Source organism: Plecotus auritus (assembly GCF_963455305.1).
Source record: "Plecotus auritus genome assembly, chromosome: 2".
In the NCBI taxonomy this organism is placed as follows: domain Eukaryota; kingdom Metazoa; phylum Chordata; class Mammalia; order Chiroptera; family Vespertilionidae; genus Plecotus; species Plecotus auritus.
This window is the reverse complement of record NC_137771.1, coordinates 107,658,602-107,684,260: the sequence shown is the minus strand read 5'-3', so window position 1 is coordinate 107,684,260 and position 25,659 is coordinate 107,658,602. Positions and strand designations below refer to the sequence as shown.

General features: G+C 43.2%; 1 protein-coding gene across 4 annotated transcripts in view; it reads right to left on the bottom strand.

Moving 5' to 3' along the window:
* Positions 1 to 1,083: 1,083 nt before the first annotated feature.
* Positions 1,084 to 25,659, bottom strand: part of PLS1 (plastin 1) — a 217,858-nt gene continuing 193,282 nt past the window's right edge. For 2 of the 4 annotated variants that reach the window (XM_080657190.1, XM_080657189.1), the window contains 2 exons: positions 4,679 to 4,803; positions 1,084 to 2,853 (listed from right to left, as the gene is read on the bottom strand). In XM_080657190.1, coding sequence (XP_080513316.1) covers positions 2,718 to 2,853; positions 4,679 to 4,803 — 261 coding nt within the window. In that variant the 3' untranslated portion in view covers positions 1,084 to 2,717. The remainder of the gene's footprint in view (positions 2,854 to 4,678; positions 4,804 to 25,659) is intronic. The other 2 variants (XM_080657187.1, XM_080657188.1) reach the window with 1 other exon arrangement.

The following is a 25,659-nucleotide window of genomic DNA, read 5'->3' as shown; positions in this document are numbered from 1 at the left end:
AGTATATAAGATTCGTGAAGTTATATATTTTTCTTGACTGAATCTCCAGTGTCTAATGTCATACCAGGATCATAATAGGCAAATTTATGTTACTGGATTGGTTGATTCACTATAATTACTTCCACATAAACTAAATGTGTAGTAATATGCTGCTGGTCTCTATTAAATTTCTTCATGTTAAAAAACCATAGAACGATCTTCACTCTCCCAAAATAATCTAGTGGTTTTTGTTTTAATAGTTAGTTTTAAGCAATTATTTTTACTAACTAAAGAATTAGGAATTTTGTTTTAGTAATTTTCTCTTTTCTGGAAAATAACCTTATTTTCCAGACTAGAGGCCCAGTGCACAAAAGTCATGCACAGGTAGGGTCCCTAGGCCTGGCCAGTGATCAGGGCCAATCACGGCCTTCCAGCTGCCAGCCGGTGCCTCCCTTCCCTGGCTGCCCAACTCCTGGTCTCCCAGTCAAACTCCCAAGGGGACAATTTGCATATTAGGCTTTTGCTGGAAGCCACCGCTTGCCCATCCTGTCACAAGAGTGCACCAAGGAATGCAGAAGGCCAATGGACCTTGGGTGTTAGCAGGACTGACACTAAGCACCTTGTCTGTTGAGATAGTGGTGGCTCAAGACAATTCCCTAACCTGATAATCCTCTTACTGTTTACCAAACTTTACCCTTGATATGCCTGTATGCATTGCTAAAGGGCAAATGTGTATTCAGGTAAATAAATAGCAGACTAGGCCAGAAGTCGGTGTTTCTCCTCAAGAAAGAGGTCTCCACCTGGCCCCCAATGCCTTTTTTGTGTGTGATTTTCAAATTTTTTTTATTGTCTAAAGTTTTACATATGTCTCCTTTTTTCCCAATTGACCACCCCCCTAGCCATTCCCACCCTGTGCAAGCCCCCACCACCCCAGTGTCCAATGCCTTCTAAATTCGTATTTCTTCTATAGCATTTTCATTTGTGTGTCAGCCCCTCCTTCAGATCCTGAACCCTGCTGCAAAGGTTGCAGCAGGCTTTTTTATAGAGAGATTAATTTTCAGGGGTATATATTTTGATTTAAATAAAATAAATACTGACACATTCGTACATACACAGAATTTTTATTAAATATACTTTGTGAGAAAAAGAACACCCTGAAGTGCTAAATTTCATGTAAATCAGATAACTTAGTAAATATATGGTGAAAAAAATCAAAAGGGGAAACATGATTTAAATAGTCTCACAAAAGAGCAAGAACATATCTTAATCATCATATAGGAAAAAAAATCATTAAAATATAAAAGGAAAGGAAATCTCTCTTATAGAAGAATATACTTCATAGTTCCCCCTATTCATAATTCCAGTGAAAATTCTAAACACATGAGCAGGCTCTCTTACCAACATGTATATTTTAATCAATGGTAAAAGGGAAGTTAGACTTCTCATTCATACTGACATAAAGTGACAGTATTTTTGTTGCACAGCAGTTTCACTGGTACTGACAGTGGAAGATAAAGAAAGCAGATTTCTGAATTCAACTGTTAGTAAAGAATCTTTCCACTCCTAAAAATTGAGACAAAAATAGGTCTCAGACTTAGTTGTTCCTAAGCAACACAAGCATTTACCAAACATTGCCAACTTGTAGGAGGGTGCAGAAAAAAAAAAAAAAAAACATGAAAATGCTCTATGTTAAAAAATACTTTGTGTTACTTTCTGCTAAAGAGATTCAGTTGGCATGTTCTAAATTATTTAGGGCTTCAGTAGAGATCAAAATTAGCATCTGTAACATGAAGCTAACATTATAGCATCAACATATTTTGAAATCCTGTAGCCAAAGTTTGGCTCTAAATATCTGGAAGAAGTCAGTCACAAATTACCATATGCACATCAAAAATGAATATTTCTAAAAGCAATTTTCATGTACCAAATAGCTACAAACTGAAAAGTACACACAGTGGGGGCATAATAAATACTTATTGGTTGGCTAACTCACCAATTATACATACCGTTTAAGAAAACCCAGGTATTTTGGTGCAAAATATATACATACACAGATATATTTCCCTAATAACATCTTGCCAACATATATATGCTGCCTGTCATTACCTAACAAGCATATATAAAGTATCAATGGAGTTGAAATTAAGTTTTAAGTAAAAAGCTCTGGCTTCTTACATAAGAGAATGAACTTTGGGATTTCTTCAGGAATTAGTTCTCATATGTAAAAAAAAAATTTAATGTTGCTAGAACAATACTTGTCACTTAAAAGTTTTAGACAATATAGAAATTTACAGAAAAGTTAAAGTTTAGACCACTGCACATGGGGGAAAACAAAGTGATGAAACTGAATTATGACTTTTAATGCAGTCATGATCAAAATTAACAAAATCAAAACACATTTCACAGGACTTGCAAAAAATTTTGTATTGATCTTTTAGAACCATGAAAAAGAATAAATTAGTCTTGTTTTAATGAGACTTTCCGGAAATGAAAATAATTTAATTGCAAAATATCGGCTTGATGAACATATTCTATTATATGTATCTACTAGTAAATTAATTGTGTTATCCAAAAAGGTTGACAAACTCTAGTATGAATAGGATACTGAATTCATTAACGAATTTTACAATTGTTTTGAGCATACAAGTAACCTCTGCTTTTATACCTATTACATTTCAGAATTCTGTAAACTGTGAGGCATTCCATGTGTTAATGTGGCAGAAAATCATATTAAATGTTTATTTTATTCTATTCAGTCCTTTTCCCATTAAGCATGCAAACACCGTCATGACCATCTTTGGTTTCACTTCTACAAGGTCGTCAGGTAAGGCATATATCCTGGCACCAATCTTTCGAGCAACTGAAATGGCATATCTTGAAAAAAAACAAGAAAAATATCTTGGTATTTGTTATCTACTGTGTTTTCATTTTATACACACACACACACACACACACACACACACACACACACACACTAGAGGCCCGGTGCACAAAATTCATGCACAGGGGGTGGGGGGTGTTCCTCAGCCCAGCCTGCACCCTCTCCAATCTGGGATCCCTCTCACAATCCAGGACTGCTGGCTCCCAACTGCTCGCCTGCCTGCCTTCCTGATTGCCCCTAACCGCTTCTGCCTGCCAGCTTGATCACCCCCTAAACACTCCCCTGCCAGCATGATTGATGCCTAACTGCTTCCCTGCCAGCCTGTTTTCCCCTAACTTCCCTCCCCTGCAGGCCTGGTCTCCCCCCAACTGCTCTCCCCTGCAGGCCTGGGTCCCTCCCAACTGCCTTTCCCTGCAGGCCTGGTCGCCCCCAACTTCCCTCCTCTGCCGGCTTGGTCACCCCTAACTGCCCTTCCCTGCAGGCTTGATCACCCCCAACTGCCCTCCCTTGCAGGCCTGGTCCCTCCCAACTGCCCTACCTTGCTGGCCATCTTCTAGTGGCCATCTTGTGTCCTCATGGGGGCAGGATCTTTGACCACATGGGGGCAGCCATCTTGTGTGTTGGAGTGATGGTCAATCTGCATATTACTCTTTTATTAGATAGGATAGAGGCCTGGTGCACGGGTGGGGGCCAGCTGGTTTGCCCTGAAGGGTGTCCCGGATCAGGGTGGGGGTTCCCTTGGGGCGTGGGGCTGCCTGGGCGAGGGGCCTGTGGTGGTTTGCAGGCCAGCCACGCCCCCTGGAGACCCAAGTGGAGGCCCTGGTATCTAGGATTTATTTATCTTCTACAACTAAAACTTTGTAGCCTGGAGCAGAGCCAAGCCTTCTGCTTGCTCTGTGGCGGCAGCCATTTCTGTTGGATTTATCTTCTATAATTGAAACTTTGTAGCCTTAAGCGGAGGCCTGGGCCAGCCAGTGCTGCAGAAGCTTGGCTTCCTCCATCACCACGGGTAACCCTAGCCTCCTGCTCTTTGCAGCTCCGTGGCTGCCGCCATTTCTGTTTGGATTTATGTATCTTCTATTATTGAAACTTTGTAGCCTTGAGTGGAGGCCTAGGCCGGCAAGGGCAAGCAGAAAGCTTGGCTTCCTCCATTGCCAGGGAAACCCAAGCCTCCCTCCTGCTGTGGCCATAACCATCTTGGTTGGGTTTATTTGCATATTCGCTCCTGATTGGCTGGTGGGCGTGGCTTGTGGTGTAGCAGAAGTCTAAGTGACTGGCTGGTAGCTATGACACACAATTACCACCAGGGGGCAAACGCTCAATGCATGAGCTGCCAAGCAACAGCAACTTTGCAGAGTGCCCTCTCGCACTCCGGGACCCCTTGGGGGATGTTTGGACTGCCAGTTTTGGCCAGATATGCACAGGCCAGGCCAAGGGACCCCACCTGCCGGAGGGACCCCACTCACTCCACAGACGCCCTTCAAGCTCTGGCGCTGCCCCAGGTGCAGCTGGCCAGAGAGGGACCATGGGAGGTTGGCTCCAGGATGTGTCAGGCCCGTCTCACCACCGGCCACCTTCTAATTAACTTTTTTTCAATGTGCATGAATCTATGTACTGGGCCTCTAGTATGTTAATAAAAGAATGAAATATTTTATAAGATTTAACTTTACAAAAAAGTTAAGTTTATGAGTAGTTAAATCATATTCCCTATACAAGTTGTATTTAAAAATGTGAATCTTAAAGATATATTAACCTTACCTGCATGGATTTAAGAATTTAAAGAGCCACTATGTTCTAATACAAATAATAAAAGCTTACTTAGCATTGTTCAGCTTGTCCTCATCAGAGAAGTCTTCTCTCTTTATCATTTCTTGACGAACTGCATTTGGTGCAATGGCATCTATTAAATCTAGGACAGGTAAACTAGTGCTAATAGATTTGTCCTAGAAAATAAAGAATAGATGAAAATTCATATCAGACCAGAAGATCATGACCATAAAACTGAAAGCAATTTATAAACTTCCTTTACACTCAACATTCAGCTTCTCTGCAACCAGCACACATCACAAATCATTGAAAATACACTTTCCCTCCCATCTTTATAGAGCTTACGTTGTAGAGAGCTATCATCTTCCTGAAGTTGTGAATGTGACAATTACAAAAGTATGCTAACTACAGTATTCATTCTGTATAAAATAAACAACGTTTGAAAGGGAGTAGGAGATGAATTTTAAATAGTTTTGCAAATTCTAACAATCCTATATAATAAAGAGATAATATGCAAATTAACCCGCACACCATCACAAGATGGCTGCTCCCACAGCGGAGGCAGGGTTCCTGTAACCAGCAATCAGCAGGGACCTGAGGCTGCGTGGGACTGGGCTGGGGGACCTGAGCCTACACCCCCACGGCCAGTGGGGCATGACTGAGAACCTCAGGCTGTGCCCCCTGCCCGGCAGGGCTTGACGGGGGACCTCAGGCTGCGCCCACTGCCCAGCAGGGCTTGATGGAGGACCTCAAAGTGTGCCCCCTGGCCCGGTGCCAGGCCAGGGGGGGGGACCTGAGGCTACACCCCCTGCCTCGGTGCCCAGCCGGGAGACCTCAGGAGACCTCAGGCTGCTCCCCCTGCCCAGCAGGTCTTGACAGTTGACCTCAGGCCACGCCCCCTGCCCAGTGCCAGGCTGGGGGACCTCAGGCCACATCCCCTGCCCAGCGGGGCTTGACGGGGGACCTCAGTCTGTGCCCCCTTCCCAGCAGGGCTTGACGTGGGACCTCAGGCAGCACCTCCCCCCACCCCAGTACTAGGCCAGGGGACCTGAGGCTGCACCCCTCGCCTGGTGGGGCTTGACGGGGGTGGGGCTGGCCAGGTATGGATCTCGCCCAATGGTGGGGAGCCGGCTGGGTCTGGGTCTCATGCAATTTCGAGGCAAGCACAGGTGGGTGGGAACTTGACTCTGGGTCCCACAGCGCACCCCAGACTCTGACAGGAGGAAGATTTTCATATACATTTTACTAATTTTCTTTCATCTCTGACACTTCTATTATAGAGAAAGAGCAAATAGCAATATTAAAATATTTCCTCTAATTAATTCCCTTTTAATGTGCACGAATTTTGTGCACTGGGCCACTAGTAATATATATATTTTAGACCATGAATTCCTAAGCCTTCACTTAATTTTTTCAAAAGGAAAAATGATAGTGGAAAGGAACTAACATTTACAAAAGCATTTTTCTTGTTGTTTTACATGTGTAGCTTATTTAATCCTTTTAACAAACTGGTATTCAAGAAATTATAATCTCTCTTTTAAAGATAAAGAATATAAAGTTCACAGAGCTCCAGTGACTTTTCCACACAACCAGTAAGTACAGTATCATTATTTGAATCCATAACTGTCCCTCTCAAGATTCTCTTCATTGTTGACATTACCTCCAAGACAAACTAAAAAGGGATAACTAAGTTTTAGTGACTAGAGCATTGCAGTTGAAGTTAGAAATCCTGGTCTGAATTTATTTTACCACTTACCAATACAAATTATCTGTTCTGTCTCTCAGCTTGAATGGTGGCCACTGTTTTTTGCCTACCCAGAATCCATTCCTTACTACTTCTCCATCCTAACAGAACTCACATTTTTGCTCTTACCTCCCACACATGGACATGTGCTCCAAGGAAGGCTGATACCATCCACAGTTCCAGGGGTGTCCTGAATTAGTCTAGGCCATGCATTCTGAGGTTGGGGTGATCAAGTTACTCTTTTATGTATAAAGCAGACATACAGTAATATCTATGTTCTTAAAATGACATGGGAAAGGGGTGTTTAGGAAGAAAATGTCTAAGAAGACTCCTTGAGTGAATAATAAAAATACATTGAAAAACACTAGTCTAAGCCACATTGATTTAATTTGGGCTTAATTTAATTTAATGTGAGGCCCTTACTATTCGGAGAGAATTATGAAAAGCCAGCAAACCTTCCTCCTGGATGTGAATGAGAGGATAACACCTCTGTAACCAGGAGCTATCCTATGACCAAGAGGAGAACCAGCTTTAGGGTGAAGTTGGCACTTTAGATGGCAAAGAAGGGATGGACAAAAACTTGAGTCCTGAATGACATTCTTCAGTGACTGGCTCAACCAACCTTGAAGTCAGTCCTACACCTCTGGATTTCTGCTCTTGTTCTGTATCTTTTCCTTTGGCTTAAATCACTTTAAACTTGATTTCTGTTACCTGAAGTCAAAAGTATTCTTTCCAAATTACTACAATGGGAATGTCACAGGAATCCTAGGAATATTAAGATTATATACGTGAAAGCTTCCAGTATAGTTTCTAGCCAAAAGTCATTCTTAATAAATGTTTCATAACACAATTTGAAGCATGTGAAACAGAGTAACAGCCTGCTCTCTTTGGGTCATGATCTATGAGCCACTGCATTTATTAATTTTAGAAAAGTTTATATTCTTCATTTTCAGGAATGCTTATTATATGAAACACTTGGCGGGGGGGTAGAAGTAGAGGGATAAAAATAGAGTTCTTCAGTCTATCTCCTGGTGGTAACTGGGATCTGTTTTTGTCATCTTCTCTATTTCTGAAAAATTCTCACACCTGTTTTCTCAATGTGTATTCTGAAAACCACCTACATGAACATCACCTGAGGTGCTTTTTAAAAGCACAAATTTATCCCTATCCTCAAATTCATGAGTCTGTAGATAGGGCTAGAAATCTACACTTTTAATAAGCTTTCTAGATGTACATTGTTCTACTTCCTAAAATTAAACTTAACACTTATATAATCCTATTACATAAAAAGCCAGGGTCTGTCGTAACCTCAACGACCAGACAGATGAAAAAAACACCAGACGGATGACAAAACACCAGACTAGGGTCCCGGCTGGCACAGTGGGCATCAGCCCTGGGTCCTGGCCGGTGCAACAGGAGTCAGTCCTGGGTCCCAGCTGCCCATGGCATGGCGGCGGGAGGCAGCTGTGGGCACCGGACACCTGCGACGCAGTGGCGGGATGGAGCTGTGGGAACAGCAGCATGCTGCCATTGGACTAGCCTCTGGGTCCCTCCCCCTGCCCACAAGCTCCAGGGAACCAGAGCCATGCTGCCATTGGACTGGCCTCTTGGTTTATACCCCCAGCACGCAGGCTCTGGGTAACCAAATCCATGCTGCAATTTGGGAATCTTGGTCCCTCCGCCTGCCCAAGGCTCCGGTGAACCGGAGCCATGCTGCGGACTGGCCTCTTAGTTCCACCCCCCCCCTCAGCCCACAGGCCTGGGTAACCAGAGCCATGCTACAATGGGTCTGGACCCTACCCGAGGGGTCGCGGATTGTGAGAGTGTGCAGTCTGGGCTGAGAGACCCCCTGAGTGCACAAATTTTCATGCACTGGGCCTCTAGTCCTATATAATAAAAGGCTAATATGCAAATCGACTGAACTGCAGAATGACTGGTCGTTACCTTGTGCACTGACCACCAGGGGGCAGACGCTCAATGCAGGATCTGCCCCCTGGTGGTCAGTGCACCAGAAGCGAGGCTCATGGCTAGTGAGCACAGCAGTGGTGGCAGGAGCCTCTCCCACATCCATGACAGCACTAAGGATGTCCGACTGACATCAGTCAGACTTCCCCCAAGGGCTCCCAGACTGTGAAAGGGCACAGACCGGGCTGAGGGACCCCCCACCCCCCCGCACTGAGTGCACAAATTTTGTGCACCAGCCCTCTAGTTCTATAATAAAATTATAATTTCTATGTGCTTTCTTTTCATAATATTTCTGTGGTGATTCAAAAACAGACAGTGGAGAGATCCAAGATGGCTGCCAATGGGATGGTTGGCTGCGAGAGTGAGTGAGAGAACAAAATAAGAGTGTGTGGACGTGCGGGGGGTGTCTGTATTTGTCAGTGAGGGACAGCTATATTTCACGGGACTGGTGGGAACTGGAAGACCAAACTCCCCTGGCTGGGCAGCCTCTAATGTTGGTGAAATCTCTCCCAGAGTGGCTGGCTCTGCCACAGAGACCACACCATCTTGAAAGGGAGACTGGCTGTGATAGGGAGACCAGCTGTGATCAGAAGCCCAGCCTTACCTTCAACGGGGGAGACCTTGGATACCTCCTGGGACCTTACAACCACAATGCCCAGGGACTAGCTGCCTCAGCTGCAAACCCATGAACACTGGAATTCCAACCTCCCCAACCGCGGGCTGTCCAGAGGGAGACAAAGTGGCACCAAAAACGTGGACAGGCCCTGTGCCTTCTCACAGAGCAGATATAACAACTGAATTGAACAACATCCACATGGAACTGGCAAATTAAACACAGCTGGTGAGGCAACGCGCAGACAGAAAGGTCAGATATCACCTAGAGAAAGGTGAGATTTGGGATCAAGGCTGGAGGGAGAAATGCGTGCGAGAACTAGAGTCTCAGAGGAAGACTGCACCCCACAAAGTCCACAACCATTGGGATCAGTGAAGCCCTTGAATGTGGAAGGGGGTCCACAGGGCTTCTGGCAGAAGGGGACTCTAGATATTAACTCACAGCTGGACTGGGCCCAGAAAGGCAGCGTGAAGGGAAAAAAGTCACACATAGTGCCAGGGGGAAAAGATGTGAGTCTGCGTGCCTCTTCTGGCCATTTTTTTTTAAATCCTTACTTTTGCTTGCTAAGTACAGTACATAGGATCTTCCAATTAAAAACACTCACTGAGACTGCAGAGGAAAGTTGTTTTTGTGGAAACTGGGGATCAGAATCAAGAGAGATAAACAGAAAACCAGCTCTGGGGCAGTTTGTCCCTCCAACCCAGTATTAAGTGCGGCAGGAAAAGCAAAATCTAAATATGGGTGGAGAGGCCTTTTAGCCCCATATATTAAGACAGAAACACTGCCACCCAGGGGTTGTATCAGAAATTGATTCTTGTGTGTAAATACAACTAACAGCCAGCTGAGAACCAAAGAGAACAGAGAGATCCACCTGGTTGAAAACAGGATTGTGGCTTATGACACAGAGGAGTGGTGAATCACAGGAACTTCAATACTGTGCTGACTACCAGAAAGGAAATAGACATGCCAAGCAGAACAGTAGAGGAAGTGAATGACCTTTACTACTTCACATTTTTATTTTACTGAAGAAACTAAATTTTTTTTCTCTCACTTGATTTTACTTTCTTTATTATTATATTGTTAATTTTAACTATTATTATTACTACTATTATTTTACCCTTTTAAAAATTTAATTTGATTTTTTACTTATTTTATTTTGGGATTAGTGTTCTACATTGTATTTTTATTTTCCCTTTAGCATTATTTTACTCTATCTCAAATTTTCCTTTATGCCAACACTCTCTTCCTCACTTTTCCCTTTTTTTGTCCTGTTTCTCTTACCCTTTTCCTGCTTTAGTTTTCCTCTATCCTTTCTTTTTACCCCCTGTGAAAAATTGATCTTATTCATATATCTAATTTCTTCTCCCCTGCTACAAGCCCATACACACTTGTCTCTTCTCTTTCTTCACTATCCAATTTTTTACCTTTTTCTTTCTTTCTGTATTGTTGCTGTTGTTTGTTTGATTGTTGGTTAGTTTTTGTTTGTTTGTTTTTGCTTCTGTTTTTCCTCTCCTCACTTGTTCTCTTCCTCTACTAATAGCTTAACTAATTCCAGTCACCAATCACTATCTACTCTCTATTCTCCTTTTCCAATAGCAAATAAATACATAGATAGATAGATTAAAGAAGGGGGGGAATTTTATATATATACTAGAGGCCCAGTGCACGAAATTCGTGCATGGGGGGGGGTGTCCCTCAGACCAACCTGCACCCTCTCCAATCTGGGACCCCTTGAGGGATGTCCGACTGCCCGTTTAGGCCTGATCCCGGTAGGATCGGGCCTAAACGGGCAGTCGGACATCCCTCTCACAATCCAGGACTGCTGGCTCCCAACTGCTCGCCTGCCTGCCTTCCTGATTGCCTCAAACTGCTTCTGCCTGCCAGCCTGATCACCCCCTAAACACTCCCCTGCCAGCCTGATTGCCCCTAACTGCCCTCCCCTGCAGGCCTGGTTACCCCTAACTGCCCTTCCCTGCAGGCCTGGTCGCCCCCAACTTCCCTCCTCTGCCGGCCTGGTCACCCCTAACTGCCCTCCCCTGCAGGTTTGATCGTCCCCAACTGCCCTCCCTTGCAGGCCTGGTCCCTCCCAACTGCCCTCCCCTGCTGGCCTGATCACCCACAACTGCTCTCCCTTGCAAACATTGTCCCCCCCAGCTGCCCTCCCCTGCTGGCCATCTTGTGGTGGCCATCTTGTGTCCACATGGGGGCAGCCATCTTGTGTGTTGGAGTGACAGACAATTTGCATATTACTCTTTTATTAAATAGGATAGAGGCTTACCGCATGGGTGGGGGCTAGCTGGTTTGCCCTGAAGGGTGTCCTGGATCAGGGTGGGGGTTCCCTTGGGGCATGGGGCAGCCTGGGCGACAGGCCTGTGGTGGTTTCAGGCCAGCCACGCCCCCTGGCGACCCAAGTGGAGGCCCTGGTATCTGGGATTTATTTATCTTCTTTAATTGAAACTTTGTAGCCTTAAGTGGAGGCCAGGGCTGCAGGAAACTTGGCTTCCTCCATTGCTGGGGAAACCCAAGCCTCTTGTTCACTCCATGGCTGCAGCCATTTTTGTTGGGATTTATCTTCTAAAATTGAAACTTTGTAGCTTTGAGCAGAGGCCTGGGCTGGCCAGGGTGTGCAGGAACTTGGCTTCCTCCATTGCCGGGGAAACCCAAGCCTCCTGCTCGCTCCGTGGCCACAGCCATCTTGGTTGGGTTAATTTGCATACTCGCTCCTGATTGGCTGGTGGGCATGGCTTGTGGGTGTAGTGGATGTATGGTCAATTTGCATATTACTCTTTTATTAGATAGGATATAGTGGCCCTGTGCACGAATACATGCATGAGTAGCTTGAAGCCGCTTGCCTCAGCTGTCCACCCTGCCCACTGCCACTGTAGCTCTCTGCTGCATGTAACTCACTGCACCACCCTCCTGTAGCTCTCAGTGCTTGTAGCTTGGTGCTACACCCTCCTGTAGCTCTTTCCTGCTTTTACCTGGCTACTCCACCCTCCTGGTGATAGGTTGTTACATGTCACAGCATAATGACCATTTGCATATTACCTTTTTATTATATAGGATATATACTATATACATATATACATATTTTCTTTTTTGTAATTTTGTTTTCTACTTATCTTCTTATAGACTCATTTTCTTTTTACCTCCTCTATACTGAACTGTGGCTATTTCCCCATTCATTCAATTCCTTGACCTTACATTCTGGAAGTAAATTCTGCCTCCTCAGATTCATCTGTGTGTTTGTTGTTTGGATGTTTGTTGTTTCCATTTTTTTGGATTGGTTGTTGTTTGTAGTTTGCATTCATTTCTGGGTGTTTGTTGTTTGCATTTTTTTGATTAGTTGTTGTTTTATTGGAGTTTTCTCCCCATATAAATATATTTTCCACCGTCCTTTTTTCTCCTCTTTATTTTCTCTCTGACGTTTTTTCCTTTTCTCAATATCATTTTTTCACTCTTTTCTATTCCCCAATTCTCTTTTCTGTGGTGGTCATTTTTATTTGGGGGCATTAGTATCGTGAATACATTTCTGTTTAGTGCCCTGTGCATTGTGTCTTGTTGTATTATGTGCCTTTAAATCAACACAGGAGAGAGAGAGCTACATAACCAGACACCCTGAGAGGAATGATAATGTGGAGGCAAAGAAAAAGCCTGCATACGAAAGAAAAGGAGGCATCACCAGAAAAGGAAGTAAATTAAATGGAGGCAAGCAACATGATGGAGAAAGAATTCAGAGCAATGGTCATAAGGTCACTGAAAAGGATGGAACACAAATTTAACAATATGTGTAAGAACCAAGATGAAATGAAGAAGAACCAAGAAGAAATGAAAAATGGCATTGCTGCAATAAAGAACTCAATAGAAAGCATCAACAGTAGACTAGAAGAAGTGGAGGACTGCATCAGTGAGCTAGAAGACTAGATAGGAAAAAATACCGAACAAAAGCAGAAACTAGAAAAAAAAGCTTAAGAAACAGGAGGAGAACTTAAGGAAACTTCGGGACAACACGAAACGAAACAACATCCGCATCTTAGGGGTGCCAGAAGGAGAGGAAACTGAGCAAGGTTTAGAAAACCTGTTTAAGGAAATAATGAGGGAGAAACCAAGATGGTGGCATAGGTAAACACCTATACTGCTGTCTCGCACAACAATTTCAAAACTGCAAATGGAAGACAGAGAAGACATGGTCCAGAACGACCAGAAAGATGGCTGAGTGGAAATTCTACAACTAGAAGGAAAGATAAAAGGACACTGAGACCCAAAGGAACTGTGGACGGAGGTGCGGAGACCCGCGCACGTGGAGAGGGCGGGCAGCTGAATATGCGGCTGGTTTACACGCAGCGAGCAGAAAGGGCGGACAGCAAGCACGCAGCTAGCTGTCTCATTCGGGAGGGAAACAAAACCTCCCGACTGCACTGAAATCCAGTTCCGGGTGAGAATTTTGGGTACCCAGACTCATTCGGGAGAAACTGGACTGTCTGGCAGCAGGTGAAACTTGAGGGCAGCCTTCTCTCAGAAGTGCGTGCAGCCATTGCCACGGGACACTGAGACACAGGGGCCTCATAGGGCAGGGCAGACGGGAAACCAAGGCTGTCTTCTCTACCCTGATACTCCGCCCCACCCAAGCTAAGCACAGAAGCTCTCCCAGTGGAAATACAGCTGATCCTCACAGCCAATTGGCCTGGAGGTCAATTCCACCCAGTGATACCAACAACAATCAAGGCTTAACTACAACAAGACTGTGCACACAGCCCACAAAGGGGTGCACCAAGAGTGTCCACCTCAGGTAACTGGGGAGGTTGAGCCACTGGGCCCTGCTAGGACACCAAGCACACAAAGCCACTCCATCAACTCAAGGAAGAAGCCAAAGTGCGGAGACAAAGAGGCAGGTCACAAATGAAGGAAATGGAGGAAAGTAAATGACTGGATATAAAGTTCAAAACCACAGTTATAATGTTTTTCAAGAATTTCCTAGAAAAGGCCAATAAATTTAACAAGACCCTCGAGGATATGAAAAAGGACCAACTAGAAATTAAGCATACACTGACTGAAATAAAAAATATTATACAGAGACCTAAAAGCAGACTAGAGGATTGCAAGAACCAAGTCAAAGATTTGGAATACAAAGAAGCAAAAACCACTCAACTGGAAAAGCAAAAAGAAAAAAGAATCCAAAAATATGAAGATAGTGTAAGAAGCTTCTGGGACAACCTCAAGCGTACCAACATCAGAATTATGGGGATGCCAGAAGAAGAGAGAGAGCAAGATACTGAAAACCTATTTGAAGAAATAATGACAGAAAAATTCCCCCACCTGGTGAAAGAAATAGACTTACAAGTCCAGGAAGCGCACAGAACCCCAAACAAAAGGAACCCAAAGAGGACCACACCAAGACACATCATAATTAAAATGCCAAGAGCAAAAGACAAAGAGAGAATATTAAAAGCAGCAAGAGAAAAACAGTTAGTTACCTACAAGGGAGCACCCATACGACTGTCAGCTGATTTCTCAACAGAAACTATGCAGGCCAGACGGGAATGGCAAGAAAGATTCAAAGTGATGAATAGCAAGAAACTACAACCAAGATTACTCTACCCAGCAAAGCTATCATTCAGAATTGAAGGTCAGATAAAGAGCTTCACAGATAAGAATAAGCTAAAGGAGTTCATCACCACCATACCAGAATTATATGAAATGCAGAAAGGTATTCTTTATGAAGAGGAAGAAGAAGAAAAAGATAAAGATAAAAATTATGAACAACAGCCGAAACCGGTTTGGCTCAGTGGATAGAGCGTCGGCCTGCGGACTGAAGGGTCCCGGGTTCGATTACGGTCAAGGGCATGTACCTTGGTTGCGGGCACATCCCCGGTGGGAGGTGTGCAGGAGGCAGCTGATCGATGTTTCTCTCTCATCGATGTTTCTAGCTCTCTATCCCTCTCCCTTCCTCTCTGTGAACTATCAATAAAATATATTTTAAAAAAAATTATGAACAACAAATACATATCTATCAACAAGTGAATCTAAAAACCAAGGGAATAAAAAATTTGATGAACAGTATTAACTGGTGAATATAATAGAATCAGGGGCATAGAAAGGGAGTGGACTGACAATTCTTGGGGGAAAAGGGGAGTGGGGGGTGTGGGAAGAGACTGGAGAAAAAGTGTACACCTATGGATGAGGACAGTGCGGGGGAGGTAAGGGCAGAGGGTGAGGTAGGAACCTGGTGGAGGGGAGCTATGGGAGAAAAAAAGAGGAACAATTGTAATAATCTGAACAATAAAGATTTATTAAATTTAAAAAAAGGAAATAATGACAGAAAACTTCCCTGATATTGGGAAGAAAAAACACACACAATTCCGAGAAGCTCAGAGTCACAAAAAGATGAACCCCAAAAGACCGACACCAAGACACATTTTAATTAAATTGGCAAACACCAATGACAAAGTAATAATCTTAAAGGCTGCCAGAGAGAGACAGAAAGTTACCTACAAAGGATCTCCCATCAGACTATCGACTGATTTCTCAACAGAAACACATCAGGACAGAAGGGAATCGAATAAAATATATAAAGTCATGCAAAGGAAGGGTCTGAATCCAAGAATACTGTACCCAGCAAGACTATCAGTCAAAATTGAGGGAGAAATCAGGAGCTTCACAGACAAAAAAGGACTAAGGGAGTTTATCATCACCAAACCAGCAAGGTAAGAAATGCTAAAGGGTCTGCTTTAAAAAGAAGAAATAGGAAACGAAGAAGAAACACAGGCATAAAGAATAAAAATGGCAACAAAAAAGTACCTATCAATAATAACTTCAAATGTAAATGGATTAAATGCCCCAATAAAAAATTATAGGGTAGCTGAGTGGATAACAAAACATGACTATATATCTGCTGTCGGCAGGAAATCTATCTCAGAACAAAGGACTCACACAGACTGATGCTGAAGGGATGGAAAAAGGTTTGTCAGGCGAAATAAAATGAAAAACAAAAAGCTGGGGTAGCAATACTTATATCTGACAAATCAGATCTCAAAGTGAAGGGCATGACAAGAGATAAGGAAGGCCACTTCATAATACTAAAGGGAGCAATTCAACAAGAAGATATAACTCTGGTAAACATATATGCACCCAATTCAGGAGCACCCAAATATATTAAAAAAAAACTTATGGAGGATATCAAGGGAGGGATTGACAGCAATACAGTAATAGTAGGAGACTTTAATACCCCACTAACACCACTGGACAAATCCTCTAAACAAAAAATCAGCAAAGAAACATTAATCCTAAATGACTCACTAGATCAGATGGAATTAATTGACATCTTCAGAACATTTCATCCCAAAGCCACAGAATATACATTCTTCTCAAGTGCACAAGGGTCATTTTCAGAGATAGACCACATATTGGGACACAGGCAAAGTCTCTTCAAATTCAAGAAGATAGAAATCATATGAAGCATCTTCTCAGATCACAATGACATAAAACTAGAAATCAACTACAATAAAAACAATAAAAAAAATCAAACACTTGGAGGCTAAATAGCATGCTATTAAACAATGATTTGGTTACCAAAAAGATCAAAGAAGAAATAAAAAGCATCATGGCAACAAATGACAATGAAAACATGACAACCCAAAATCTATTGAACACAGTGAAAGCAGTCTTGAGAGTGAAGTTCATAGCTCTCCAGGCCTATCTCAAAAAAAACAAGAAACAATGGTAATAAATTAAAACCCTACAAGTCAAAGAGTTAGAGAGCAACAAGAAAACTCCAGCGTAAGCAAAAGGAAGGGAATAATAAAGATCAGAGCGGAGATAAATGACATAGGGACCAAAGAAACAATACAAAAGATCAACAAAACCAAGAGCTGGTTCTTTGAAAGGATAAAGAAGATTTATGAACTTCTGGCCAGGCTCACCAAGAAGCAAAGAGAGAGGACCCAAATAAACAAAATCAGAAATGAAAGAGGAGAAATAACAACAGACCCCACAGAAATACAAACATTTATGAAAAAAAATAGTATGAACAACTCTATTCCAACAAAATGGACAACCTAGATGAAATAGACATATTCTTAGAAAAAATACAAGCTCCAAAAACTCAATCAAGAAGGATGAAAAAAAAAACGGAATAGGCTGATAACTACTGAAGAAATTGAAGTAGTGATCAAAAATCTGCGGCAAACAAAAGCCCTGGTCCAGACGGCTTTACAGGGGAGTTCTACGAAACATTCAAAGAACTAAAACCTATCCTCCTCAGACTATTCCAAAAATTCAAGAGGAAGGTACACTTCCAAGCTCTTTTTATGAAGCCAACATTACCCTAATCCCAAATCCATATAAAGACATCATAAAAAAAAGAGAACTACAGGGCAATATCCTTGATGACAATAGATGCTAAAATCCTCAACAAAATTCTAGCAAATCGGATTCAGCAATACATTAGAAAGATCATACACCATGACCAAGTGTGATTTATTCTGGAGATGCAAGGCTGGTACAATATCCACAAATCAATAAATGTGATACATCACATAAACAAACTGAGAGACAAAAATCACATAATCATATCAATCGATGCAGAAAAATCTTTTGACAAAATCCAACATTCTTTCTGGGTAAAAACTCTCAGCAAAGTGGGAATAGAGGAATCAACTCTACATAATAAAAGCCATATATGACAAACCTACAGCCAACAATGGGCAAAAACTAAACTCATTTCCCCTAACAACAGGAACAGGACGAGGATGACCACTTTCACCACTCCTGTTCGATATAGTACTGGAAGTGCTAGCCATAACTCTCAGACAAGAAGAAAAAATAAAAAGTATCCAAATTGGAAAAGAAGAAGTAAAATTGTCTTTATTCGCAGATGACATGATATTGTAAATAGAAAACCCTAAAGACTCCATAAAAAAAAATACTTGACCTAATAAATGAATTTCGCAATGTAGCAGGATACAAAATTAATACCTAGAAATCTATGGCCTTTTTATACACCAATAATGAGTTCACAGAAATAGAAGCGAGAAAAAAAAAATCCCATTTACCATTGCACCAAAAAATTTAATATAGCTAGGAATAAACTTAACTAAGGATGTAAAAGACCTGTACTCAGAAAACTACAGGATATTGAAAAAAGAGACAGAGGAAGACATAAACAAATGGAAGAACATACCATGTTCATGGATCGGTAGAATCAACATCATTAAAATGTCCATACTACCCAAAGCAATCTACAGATTCAATGCAATCCCCATTGGAAACCACCGGCGTATTTCAAAGATCTAGAACAAACTATCCAAAAACTTATCTGAAATAATAATTTAAAAAAAAGACCCGGAATAGCTGCAGCGATCCTGAGAAAGAATAACAAAGTTGGAGGAATCACAATACCAGATATCAAGCTATATTACCAAGTCACGGTTCTCAAAACTACCTGATACTGGCACAAGAACAGATATATAGACCAATGGAACAGAACAGAGAGTCCAGAAATCGATCCAAGCCATTATGCTCAATTAATATTTGACAAAGGAGGCAAGAACATACAATGGAATCAAGACTGTCTCTTCAATAAATGGTGCTGGGAAATTTGGTCAGATACATGCAAAAAAATGAAACTCGATCACTAACTTACACCATACACAAAAACAAACTTAAAATGGCTAAGGGACTTGAATGTAAGACGGGAAACCATAAAAATCCTACAAGACTCCATAGGCAGCAAAATAGCAGACATATGTCACAGCAATATCTTTATAGACACAGCTCCTAGGGCAATGAAGACTAAGGAGAAAATAAACAAAAGGGACTACATCAAAATAAAAAGCTTCTACACAGCCACAGAATATACAAAAGAAACCTTCAACAAAACAACAAGAAAGCCCACTGCATGGGAGAACATATTTGCCAATGATATTTCTGATAAGTGTTTAATCTCCAAAATTTACAGAGAACTCATACAACTTAACAAAAGGAAGATAAACGGTCTAATAAAAAAATGGGCAAAGGACCTAAATAGACACTTTTCAAAAGGGGACATATGAAGGCCCAGAAACATATGAAAATATGCTCAAAGTCACTAATCATCTGAGAAATGCAAATCAAAGCAATGAGGTACCATCTCACACCTGTCAGAATGGCTATCAGCAACAAATCAACAAACGACAAGCTGGCAAGGATGTGGAGAAAAAGAAACCCTCCTGCACTGCTGGTGGAAATGCAGACTGGTGCAGCCACTGTGGAAGACAGTATGGTGTTTCCCCAAAAAGTTAAAAATGGAACTCCCATTTGACCCAGTAATCCCACTTCTAGGACAATATCTCAGGAAACTAGAAACACCAATCAGAAAGGATATATGCACCCCTATGTTCATAGCAGCACAATTTACAATAGCTAAGATTTGGAAACAGCCTAAATGCCCATCAGAAGATGAGTAGATTAAAAAACTGTGGTACATCTACACAATGGAATACTATCCTATCTAATAAAGACAGAATATGTCAACTGATGGTCACTCTGCGACAAAGGTGGAGGTGCCCACTGCCAATAAGGAGGGAATGTGCAAATTGATGTGACAAAGATGGTGGATGCCGGGCTGTGGTGTTCCGCCCCACCCCAGCCACTCCGGGCCTCTGGGCAGCACTCACGCAGGCACGGAGTGGCCAGGGCAGGCGGGATGCCTGCTATGGAGGGTGGGGGGGCGGGCATGGAGTGAGCTACAGGAGGGCAGCAGGGCTGGAGCGAAGGTGGAAGGCAGCTCTGGCAGAGCGAAGGTGGAAGGTGGTGGCCAGAGTGAAGGCCTGGGTCCCAGGTGCCAGAGGGAAGCCAGTGCCAGCAGGCCGGGGAAGGAAGGCCTATTCTTGCATGAATCTTCTTGCATTGGGCCTGTAGTACCGCTATAAAAAAGAAGGAACTTTTACCCTTTGCAAAAGCATGGATATAACTGGAAAGCATTATGCTAAGTGAAATAAGCCAGTCGGAGAAAGATAAATATCATATGATCTCACTCATATGTGGGATATAATGATCAACATAATTCGATGAACAAGAATAGATCCAGAGATAAATGGTGGGATAGTTAGAGAGCAACCAAAGGACTTGTATGCATGCATATTAGCATAACCAATGGACACGGACACTGGGGTGGTGGGGGCTTCCCCGGGGTAGAATAGCTGGGGTGGGGGTCAATTGGGGTAAAAGAAGACATATGTAAAACTTTAGACAATTAAAAAATTACAGGTAAAAAAAACAAATAAATAAATAGACAAGTGGCTTAATTGTGTTGTATTTTGATTACTTATTTACATATTTATGATTTTTTTTTAAGTTTGGGGAAAATTGTTTTGTTTTTTAGCTTTCTGTGGTATAACTGACAAAGTTGTAAGATATTTAAAGTGTAAATATTGATGCTATACATTGTGAAAGAATTCCTTCCACCTAGTTAATTAACACATCCAGTACCTCACATATTTCTCTCTCTCTCTCTCTCTCTCTCTCTCTCTCTCTCTATATATATATATATATATATATATATATATATACTAATAAAAGAAAAAATGCAAATTGATCATACCTTCACGACACCCACCAGCCAATCAGGAGTGAGTATGCAAATTAACCCAACAAAGATGGTGGGTTAATTTGCACACACAGGCGCTGAGTGGCCTGGGTGGGACACTTGCATTGTTGCCATGGCAACATCGCAGGCGTCCTGCACTGCCCTAGCCTCTCGGGGCCTCTGGGCAGCATGGGAAGGCGGAGAGGGGGCTCCAGGCTGGAGTGAAGGCAGTGCCGGCAGCCAGGGGAAGGAAGGCCCAATCTTGCATGAATCTTCATATATCGGGCCTCTAATATATATATATGTGTGTGTGTGTGTGTGTGTGTGTGTATATATGTGTATATATATATGTATATATGTGTGTGTGTATACACATTTATTATATACAGAGAAGATAGCTACTATTAATATATATACACACATATATATGATGAAAAAATGTAAGATCTATTCTCAGAAAATTTTAATTATACAATACTAGTGGCCCGGTGCACGAAATTCGTGCACAGGGGGGTGTCCCTCAGCCTGGCCTGCACCCTCTTCAATCTGGGACCCCTCGAAGGATGTCCTACTGCCAGTTTACAGGGATCGGGCCTAAACCGGCAATCAGACATCCCTCTCGCAATCCAGGACTGCTGGCTCCTAACCACTCACCTGCCTGCCTGCCTGCCTGATTGCCCCTAACCACTCTGCCTGCTGGCCTGCTCCCCCAAACTGCCCCCCCACCAGCCTGATCACTCCCAACTGCCCCCCGTGCCAGTGTGCTTGCCCCCAACTGCCCCCTTGCCAGCCTGCTCACCACCAAGTGCCCCCCTGCTGGCCTGCTTGCTCCCACCTTCCCTCCCCACTGGCATGCTTGCCCCCAACTGCCCCCCTCCTGGTATTCTCACTCCAAACTGACCCCCCGCTGTCCTGATTACCTCCAACTGACCCCCACTGATGGCCTGCTCGCCCCCAACTGGCCCCCCTGGTCTGCTTACCCCCAACCGCACTGCCACCCACCAGCCTGATCACCCACAAATGCCGTCCCATCCTGGCCTGATCACCCACAACTGCCCTCCCCTCTTGGCCTCTAACCTCCTCTACCTCGGCCCCACCATCATGGCTTTGTCCAGAAGAACATCTGGAAGGTCTCCTGGAAGGACTCCCACTCTAATTAGCATGTTACCTTTGTATTAGTATAGATAGAGGCCTGGTGCACAGGTGGGGGTCAGCTGGTTTGCCCTGAAGGGTGTCCCGGATCAGGGTGGGGGTTCCCTTGGGGCATGGCCAGCCTGGGTGAGGGGCTGAGGGCTGTTTTCAAGCTGGCCACACCCCCTTCAGGGTGGGGGGTCCCTCTGGGGTGCCTGGCCAGCCTGGGTGAGGGGCTGAGGGCCATTTTCAGGCTGGGCACGCCCCCCAGCGGGGACTCTTACTCCATGGGAGTGTGGCCAGCCTGGGTAAGGGGCTGAGGGCCGTTTTCAGGCTGTCCACAGCCCCTTCAGCCAGGGGAAGGAAGTCCCCCCCAGTGGGGAATCTTACTCTATGGGGGTGCCTGGCCAGCCTGGGTGAGGGGCTAAGGGCCGTTTTCAGGCTGACCACACCCCCCAGCAACCCAGCCCCCCCCCCTTTTTTTTTCAGTGCCTCCTTTAGTGGAGGCCAGGGCCAGCTGGAAGCAGGTATCTGGGATTTATTTATCTTCTATAATTGAAACTTTGTAGCCTTGAGCAGTGTCCAGGGCATGCAGGAAGCTTGGCTTCCTCCATCGCCGGGGAAACATAAGCCTCCTGCTCACTCCAGATCTCTGGCCGCCACCATCTTTGTTGGGTTAATTTGCATGCTCGCTCCTGATTGGCTGGTGGACGTAGCGGAGGTACAATCAATTTGCATCTTTCTCTTTTATTAGTGTAGATCAGCGGACCTCAAACTTTTTAAACAGGGGGCCAGTTCACTGTCCCTCAGACCACTGGAGGGCCGGACTATAGTTTAAAAAAAAAACTATGAACAAATTCCTATGCGCACTGCGGGCCCGGGACAAGTTGGCTGCTAAGCAGGACAGGCAGTGGCACCCGGCGGGCCGGATAAATGTCCTCGGCGGGCCGCATGTGGCCCGCGGGTCCTAGTTTGAAGATGCCTGGTGTATAGCGTTAACTATAGTCACCATGCTATACGTTAGATTCCCAGATTGTATTCATCTTATGACTGAAAGTTTACACTTTTTGTGGTATTTTAGATATTTCTTCACTTAGATATAGGAAGCAAGGATTTTTTTCAACATATTTCCCTATGATTCTCCTTAGGAAAAAGTTTTATTGAGTTGAATGAAAATTTAACTTTTGACGATAGGTATATCAGATCCTTTATCTCCCTATTTCCAAGAAAACAGGTCTATCTTCCAACTCCTCTGATTTGTATATTATTAGTGAAAAACATTTTACTTTTGCAAAGGGAGTAGGGGTTATAGTAAAACCCTAAGTTTAGTATATAAATACATTCTCATAATTTTTCCTTCCATATTTCTTAACTTAATCATAAATAAGTTACTTAAACAAAAGTAGTTTGTAGAATATTAAAGACAACTAGCCTGGAGTTTGTCTTGATTTTCAAGATAATGAATTATACTGTCTCTTTTTCTAATTTGATATACATTCCTAGTAGGACAATTCCAGTCTATTGTTCTTCCTGTCATTTTTGAAAATAAAAGTGGAAAAAGAATGATGTGGCTACCAGAGTTCACTGAAAAGCTCAACAGGAACCTTTCCACATGTGATACCCTTTATATGTTGGCAATACCAATAGCCTAGTAATTCCCATTTACAGAGCCCTTACTATGTGTCACATACTACTGAGCACTTTGCATTTGTTAACTTGTTTAGTTTGACAACAAACTCAGAAGATAGGTAGTATTAATATCTCCATTTTAAATATGGGAAAACTGAGGCATAGAGAAATTAATTATTTGCCGAAGGTGATGCAGATACTACATGGTAAGCAAGAAGTAAATTCAGCTTTATTCATCAAGAGATGTAGTCAGCTGCTAGTATAAACTGCTAAGGTTTTCATAAAACACATGCCCTTCTCTGGTGCTCCCTATTTCACTTAGCTCATTTCTGCAGTATTAATGACACCCCATAGTATTTGAGTTTTCTTTTTTGCCTCCTTGGTTGAACAGTGAGCTCTTTGAGGACCACAGAAGCTATGTAGCTACAGAGGCCACCTGACAGGGTAAGCTTTTTTTTTTTAATTTAATAAATCTTTATTGTTCAGATTATTACAATTGTTCCTCTTTTTTCCTCCATAGCTCCCCTCCACCCGGTTTCCACACCACCCTCTGCTCTTACCCACCCCCACTATCCTCATCCATAGGTGTATGATCTTTGTCCAGTCTCTTTCTGCACCGCCCACACCCCTTTCCCCCGAGAATTGTCAGTCCACTCCCTTTCTCTGCCCCTGATTCTATTATATTCACCAGTTTATTCTGTTCATCAGATTTTTTATTCACTTGATTTTTAGATTCACTTGTTGATAGATATGTATTTGTTGTTCATAATTTTTATCTTTACCTTTTTCTTCTTCTTCCTCTTCTTAAAGAATACCTTTCAGCATTTCATATAATACTGGTTTGGCGGTGATGAACTCCTTTAGCTTTTTCTTATCTGTGAAGCTCTTTATCTGACCTTCAATTCTGAATGATAGCTTTGCTGGGTAGAGTAATCTTGGTTGTAGGTTCTTGCTCTTCATCACTTTGAATATTTCTTGCCACTCCCGTCTGGCTTGCATAGTTTCTGTTGAGAAATCAGCTGACAGTCATATGGGTGCTCCCTTGTAGGTAACTAACTGTTTTGCCCTTGGCATTTTAATTATGATGTGTCTTGGTGTGGTCCTCTTTGGATTCCTTTTGTTTGGGGTTCTCTGCGTTTCTTGGACTTGTAAGTCTATTTCTTTCACCAGGTGGGGGAAGTTTTCGGTCATTATTTCTTCAAATAGGTTTTCAATATCTTGCTCTCTCTTCTTCTGGCACCCCCATAATTCGGATGTTGGTACACTTGAAGTTGTCCAAGAGTCTCCTTACACTATCTTCATATTTTTGGATTCTTTTTTCTTTTTCTTTTTGCTTCTCCGATTGAGTGTTTTTTGCTTCTTTGTATTTCAAATCTTTGACTTGATTCTTGCGATCCTCTAGTCTGCTGTTAGATCTCTGTATAATATTTTTTTATTTCAGTCAGTGTATGCTTAATTTCTAGTTGGTCCTTTTTTATATCCTCGAGGGTCTCACTAAATTTATTGGCCTTTTCTAGAAAATTCTTGAAAAACCTTATAACCGTGGTTTTGAACTCTATATCCAGTAGTTTGCTTTCCTCCATTTCTTTCATTTGTGACCTGTTTCTTTGTCTCCACATTTTGGCTGCTTCCCTGAGTTGATAGAGTGGCTTTGTGTGCTACGTGTCCTATAGGGCCCAGTGGCTCAACCTCCGCAGTTACCTGAGGTGGACACTCTTGGTGCACCCCTTTGTAGACTGTGTGCACAGTCTTGTTGTAGTTAAGCCTTGATTGTTATTGGTATCACTGGGAGGAATTGACCTCCAGGCCAATTTGGCTGTGAGGATCAGCTGTGTCTACGCTGGGAGAACTTTTGTGCTGGAGACACCCTTATGAGACAAGAATTGTAAAAGCCTCTGTGCTCAGCTTGGATGGGGAGGAGTCTCAGGGTGGAGCAGACAGCGTTGGTTTCCCTGTCAGTCCTGCCCTAAGAGGCCCCTGGGTCTTAGTGTCCCGAGGTAATCGCTGCAAGCACCTCTGAGAGAAAGCCGCCCTCGAGTTTCACCTGCTGCCAGACAGTCCAGTTTTTCCCCAAATGAGTCTGGGTCCCCAGAGTCTCGCCCGGACCTGGAGTTCAGCACAGTCAGGAGCTTTTGTCTCCCTCCCGCTTGAGAAAGCCAGCCGCGTCCTCAGTTGCCCGCCCTTCTCCACGCATGCACGTCTCTGTACTTCAGCCTTTTGCAGCTCCTCTGAGTCTCAATGTGCTTTTCTCTTTCCTTCTAGCTGTAGAATTTCCACTCAGCCAGCTTTCCTGTGGTTCTGGATGATGTCCGTTTTATCTTTTAGTTGTAGTTTTGAAATTGTGCGAGGCAGCAGTTTATGTGTTTACCTATGCTGCCATCTTGGTT